This window comes from Arachis stenosperma, chromosome 8, assembly GCF_014773155.1.
Source record: "Arachis stenosperma cultivar V10309 chromosome 8, arast.V10309.gnm1.PFL2, whole genome shotgun sequence".
In the NCBI taxonomy this organism is placed as follows: domain Eukaryota; kingdom Viridiplantae; phylum Streptophyta; class Magnoliopsida; order Fabales; family Fabaceae; genus Arachis; species Arachis stenosperma.
Genome location: NC_080384.1, coordinates 52,770,114 through 52,776,189, shown reverse-complemented (window position 1 = coordinate 52,776,189; position 6,076 = coordinate 52,770,114). Strand labels below are relative to the sequence as shown.

General features: G+C 34.1%; 1 protein-coding gene and 1 non-coding gene across 4 annotated transcripts; both read left to right on the top strand.

The window, feature by feature from the left end:
• Positions 1 to 321: 321 nt before the first annotated feature.
• On the top strand, positions 322 to 402 carry TRNAL-AAG (transfer RNA leucine (anticodon AAG)). Its single transcript has one exon. It is a non-coding gene; the product is annotated as a tRNA-Leu (tRNA).
• Positions 403 to 628: 226 nt separating this feature from the next.
• Positions 629 to 3,540, top strand: LOC130943621 (TITAN-like protein). 3 transcript variants are annotated; one of them, XM_057871577.1, is made up of 8 exons: positions 644 to 824; positions 946 to 1,007; positions 1,152 to 1,278; positions 1,436 to 1,760; positions 1,873 to 1,907; positions 2,216 to 2,258; positions 2,488 to 2,909; positions 3,044 to 3,540. In XM_057871577.1, exons 1-8 carry the CDS (start codon positions 789 to 791, stop codon positions 3,077 to 3,079), a joined length of 1,086 nt encoding a protein of 361 aa, XP_057727560.1. In that variant the 5' UTR covers positions 644 to 788; the 3' UTR covers positions 3,080 to 3,540. The 3 variants fall into 3 exon arrangements, with proteins under 3 accessions (XP_057727557.1, XP_057727558.1, XP_057727560.1); XM_057871574.1 differs by having other exon boundaries at positions 629 to 1,007; XM_057871575.1 differs by lacking the exons at positions 1,873 to 1,907; positions 2,216 to 2,258 and having other exon boundaries at positions 629 to 1,007.
• The last annotated feature ends 2,536 nt before the right edge of the window (positions 3,541 to 6,076 follow it).

The following is a 6,076-nucleotide window of genomic DNA, read 5'->3' as shown; positions in this document are numbered from 1 at the left end:
TATATCTTGAAAGATATTTGCTGTATAAAAAATAGACGTGTACAAGAGAGCAATACTAAAAAAATAGTGCATATAACACTTCTCTTTATTGTTTGATCCCTAAAGTTTTTTAATTTTATAAACCTTGAGCAAATTTTATTTCCAAAATAACTCTCTTATTTACACATTTGCTTTAGCACGTCAAATTGTAAATTTTAAAAATTTGGAATGTAACTTACATTTTGTTTTTCTTCTATTTTTATCTTATTATTCTGTTGTAGTGCACACTCATTGATTATAAAATTAGATATAAATATCTTAGTTTGCATTTTGTTATCACAGGTTGAGATGGCCGAGTTGGTCTAAGGCGCCAGATTAAGGTTCTGGTCCGAAAGGGCGTGGGTTCAAATCCCACTCTCAACATATTTTAATATTTTGGAGTTTCACAATTATTATTTTTCGATGACTGGATTTTTTTGGACAGGTTTCAGGACTAGATTTAAAACAATCCAATAAAGCCCAACCCACGATCCTTCTATTTTTTATGCGGGCCTTTTTTTCTAATGTCCTTCTTGGGCTTTTCGGGTTGGGTTATCCGACCCTACACATGACAAAAAAAAAAAAAATCAGGCTTCAGCGCGGAGAACGACGAAAGAGAAGGTGCGTTTCGGTGGCGATGCCGGTGGGGAACAATTGGAGAGCGTCAGTAACAGAATACCGAACCCTAAAATGACGTCAAAAACCACCACCAACAACAATGAGAATGAGAAGAAGAAGAAGAAGAAAAACGAGTTCGAATTCTGCAAAGTATGCAAGCTGAATCACAACCAAGGTCTCCGCCACAAGTACTTCCCCAACCATAACAAATCACTCTCCAATTTCCTCTCCAGGTTCCGCAATAAGCTCACCGACGTTCGATTCTTCCTCAAAAACCCTAAATTTCTCTCTCCTCACTTTGCTTCTCAGAACCGGTTCTGGTGCGTCTTCTGCGACGTTGATATCGTTGAGCTCCATAGTTCCTTTGCCTGGTAACCGCCAGTTTCCAAAACTCGATCTTATTTTTATTTACTCTTAATTTGCGTTTTGAAATTCGAAGCTGTAGGATTATTGCTTGAGTTGTTTTTTTTTTTTAAATAATTCAATTGAATGTGTGGCGCGTGGTATTGTGTTAGTGCTAATGGAATTCGTCACCTTGCGAGTGCTGAGCATGTGAAGAATTTGAAGCACTTCTTCTGGAAAAATGGTGGCTCGGTGGATCAGTTGGATGCTTTTATGGTCTCTGATGATGATGTTGCTAAGGTGATTGATAAATTTGTTTTTACACCAAATTGGCCCCGTTATGAATTGGCATGAACTACAAATTACTAACAGTTTTAGAATTGGAATGTAATGAATGTGTTGATTTTGGAATGTGATTTCTCATTGCTAGTTATTGTTTGTTTCTTCGCAACTGCAGTGGGAGAAGAAGTGTGAGGCTCTGCAAAATGAAGCTGTGTCGGGGAGTGGTGGATGTCGTGGAGCTGTGATTGGTCCTTCAAGTGATATCCATAATCAACCCAACAATGGAAATATTGATAGTTTTGAAAAATTTTATTCCCATTCCGTGAAATCATATCCTTCTTCAAATGATGTTTTGCCTTTACAATACTATACAAATGAGAATCAGATATCGGGACTCTCTGGAGTTCACAATGCTGGTGTTTTAGGTTACGCTACGTCTGTGGTACCTTTGGAAGCATCGTGCTCTGGTGAAAATTCTTTTGCCTTGCAGGATTTTGTAGGTAAGGATATCCTATGTGTTAGAAATTTCTTTCTGTATCCCTTACAACTATTATCCACATGGAATTTTTTAAAATTGGGTCTTATCTTCTGCCTGCTTATATTGTGTCTCAGTTGACAAGAAAAGCCATTTCTCCGGTAATAAAGGGGTTAGTTCCTTGTCTTCTTCCTCTACTATTCTAACTTTTAAGGCCTTAATTGTTTCTCATCTGAATCTAGCTATTTGTGTCTCATATTCGAAGCCAATGATTAGTAACTTCATTGGTTTGCGAGATCAATATTCTTTGAGTTTTGCAGAAAGAAAAAGTTGTCTTGCCAATCCATGAATATATTTATTTCGAATATTCTTGTCTTGATTCTTCCATTTGTTGGTCTCTTAAATTGTGTCTACAAATATTGTTTCTAACTTCAAGGCTTATAAGTTATAAAAGGATTTGGTTCTGTATGAATGTATCAGGTGTTAGACGGTAGAATGTTAAGCCGAGAGAGCAGTCATCATGGTACTTATCTACATATGTATCAAAGCTATTTTGCTTCTTTTCTTATAATACTATAGCCAGTAAACTGCAGAGCTTATGGCATATATTTAAGATTATGCTGTGCACCAAAAAAGTTATGTACTTACTATGGCATTATAACTTGCTTATGGAGCGTTAGCATAGAGGAGTTTGTATGTGTGGTTAACTTGCTTGAGTGATGTGTTTTCTGCTTATGGTCCTGCATTTTTAGGTCTACAGATGCTCACCCAAATCTCTTCTGTGCCTTCCGAAAATGCTGGTGGAAATGTTCATTCTGGAGCACCCCCACCATGGTTTGAAGCAACTGAGGGATTTCAGATACATTCTATACCTGTTTTAGGAGGTGTAGCTTCCAATTCAAACATGTCTGGGAAGTCCAAAAAATTGAATCCAAAGCGGGTTGGAGCTGCTTGGGCAGAAAGGAGAAAGATTGAGCTGGAGAGGGAAAAGAGAGGAGAGGTTGTGCGAAATGAATATGATCCCACATGGCTTCCTAATTTTGGTAGAGTCTGGCAATCCGGTAGCAGAAAAGAATCCCGAAAAGAATTCAAGAAGGAGAAACGAAATTTATTCAATGTTGAAACTCAATCTGAGATGCCACTCAACATACAACCTTATGTTAGCAAAAGAATGGTGAGTCCTTTTCCTAATTCTTGTATTGCTCCTATAGTTTCTTTAGAACTGTCAGCCAAGTCACCAGAATTAAGCTATTCCAACCATCAATTTGTAAAATCTTTCAATGTGTTTCCTTTGTTTATTCTTTGCAGCGCATGGAAGGAGGTGGTGATCAAGCAAATGGGTGACATTTCAGGTTATAGACTAGTTCAAGGAGTCACCTTCGCGGTATGCACATGTCATAATCTTTTACAATGAGCAGAGGCTGAATGCAATTAACAGATGAAACATGGTGTTCAAATCAAATCCTGGATATAAAATATAGAGCAATCGTTGCTTATATTGTCCTGAAACAATTGTAGTTCAGTAAAATAGGTGTGTGTGTATTAGTATATGCATTGAGCAAGGAGTGAGGTAGTTATTCAGCACCCATGTTGGTCTGCCCAAGTTTTGTGCAGCTTCTTGGTTTATTGTCGCCAGCCAGCTAGATTTTGAATATAGGGTTGACTCAGTTACTGCTATGAACATTTAGATAGGGTTCAAAATGTTGCTCTTTTCCATGTTAAACGGACAACTTATCCACACTAGTGTACAGAATTGAGAATACTTAGATTATTCCTGTCAATTTAATAAACTTGTGTTCATTTTGCTTGTGATGTTTTTAGTAGTGCAGTTTTGTGAGCTGACACAACTCTCAACCCAAGGTATTAGGAATCATTCTGTGAGTCGGAATTTCTTTTCATTTTTGATATGGTTAATTTATGCAAAAATGACAAGGTTTGGACTAAAGGGCAGTGTTTGATTATTGTGCCCAGATAGAGGAGATAGACATGTTAAGGATAGAATCATATTTGGACTTTATAGACAGACAACAAGGTTCTTGTTTTGGAATAATTTCTAAGATAATTTCTTTACTTCCAACATAAATTAATACAAGAAGTATGCGAGGTGCGCGTTTCTCTCCTACTGGCTCCGTTCCTGTTGACAGAGGAACTAGCTCCATTGCAGAGACATGATTTTGTTGTTTAACATGATTTATGGTGAAAATTGATACTTGATTGGTGATTGATAACACTATTGGTCGTATCCATTCTAGGCAGAATCTTGTGGAATTGAAAGTGACTCTGATCTTGAAGTGCCATAATTTCCTCTTAGGGTACACAGTTCAACGTAACCATGCATTTTGTTTTTTGAAGCAATCTTGGGTTTGATGATGATGATGATGCACGACCAGGGTTATTCCTAGCATGCTTCTTGTACAAATTGTAAGCTACTTTTTGCTGTCACATTATACCCTATTTATACAGACGTTAGGACTTGGAAACAATTAAAATTATATCAGACGAAGACGAACAAGTAAATTTCTTATTAAAATAGTATTTCAGGCGTATGCTACTGCGTACAAGAGAAAATAAGAAGTGTAATGCTCTTTAAAATTAATTTGCTACAACTAATTCGGGTTGGTCGAATGGTCAGTTCACTTGTCTGTTTAAGTAAGTGTCGAGAGTTTAAATTTTGTCTTGTGCATACAGCAATAACCTATTGACTAGCCGCAAACCCTTAAATGGAGTTCAAACCCATAACCAATTAGTCCTTAGTCTGTCGAATTGAAAAAATTCTGTGGGCAACTAAAAACAAAAAATTAACTATTAAAGATAAAAAATAAAATATTAAATTTGAATTATTAATATAAAATATGATAAATAAAGAGGTAAACTTTGTTTAACAAAAAGTGCAATACTTTTTTATTTATTAATGGGTGTTTAAGGATGAGTTGTATCTAATTCATAAAATTATCTTATTTTAGATAAGTTCTAAAAATAATGGTGTCGTTTTAGATAATAGTCTTTTTATTTACATGATACATGATAGAATTTAATGACATTGTTTAATTCATGTAGTCGATCCTATTTAGTGGGATAAGACTTTGTTAATGTTGTAGATAAAATTCTAATAATTTGCTAAAAAAGGAGCACATGATTTAATTTTTACTTCTAATAGTAGGTTATTTTATAAAGAACATTGCATTCCTATTTATTTTAGAATTCATTAGCATTCATCTAATAAATTGTACATTATTTTCAGTAAAAAGTCACACAATTTTCATTTATTAAGAGTGTTATTTAATTTAATGCAATAATTTAATGCAATAAAGCAAATGGGAAAATTGCCTAATGCCTATTGCTGATTGCAGCATCCAAATCATTTCTAAATTAAATAGAGCCTACCTCAAATCAATAATGTCTACTAAGAATTAGTTTATTAGTCCGTTTAAATATTGGGAGTTCTAATCTCACTTTATGCATTTGTCATTAATAAACTTAAATAAAATTCTTATCTACGATAAATTAGTGCTTGACCTTACTGGTCAAAAGATACCGTGGACAACCAACAATGCTCACTGGAACCATTCCGTCACTCACAAAATTGTTTTTATGTTAATGCATATGTGACTTGGTAATATTAAATATATTACTTGTGACCACCTCGTTCTTGTCCATATATAGTCTTCTTCTTAAGGCATCTCTAAGCGGCATATTCTCATCTTTCTTAGCAAAGATTACGTTGATTTATATTGTATTGGTTGGTTTTTTCTTATTAATCTTTGAAGACTATAATTGGTTTGTTCCGAAGTCCAAAACAATTAATATGGAAGGTCAAATCCCCTACAAGACCTATATATATCTTAATATAGTTTTGTTTTAGGAGGAAAACAATCTAGTTTGCGGGAGGTGTGGGCAACATGTTATATTACCTTTTTTTATAATATAGTTTTGGGTTTAGTGGTTAAGTAGAAAAAGAATTTTCTTATTGAAACAAGGTTTTTTATATTTTAAATTCATTGAATATATTATTTTTTTAAAAATTGCCTTATAAGATATTTATTAGCTAATTCTTTATTTTTTTTATTCACCACCGTTTTTTAATTTTTTTTCTTTAGTTTTCTAGTTGATAATTGTTTTGGTAAAGTTCAAAAGTTTTGTCTCATTATTTTTAAATATACCTAACCTCTCTTGAGTGGAAGTTGATTTCATATTTTACCTAATCACATTTCCATCCTATTAATTTTGTTCAGGTTGTTTGCTACAAGCCTACAATTCTTTCAAATAATGTTTCTATAAATTTCATTTCTTCTTTACTTACATTTAACACCGAATCAGTCAAATAATACGTAAATTCATTTT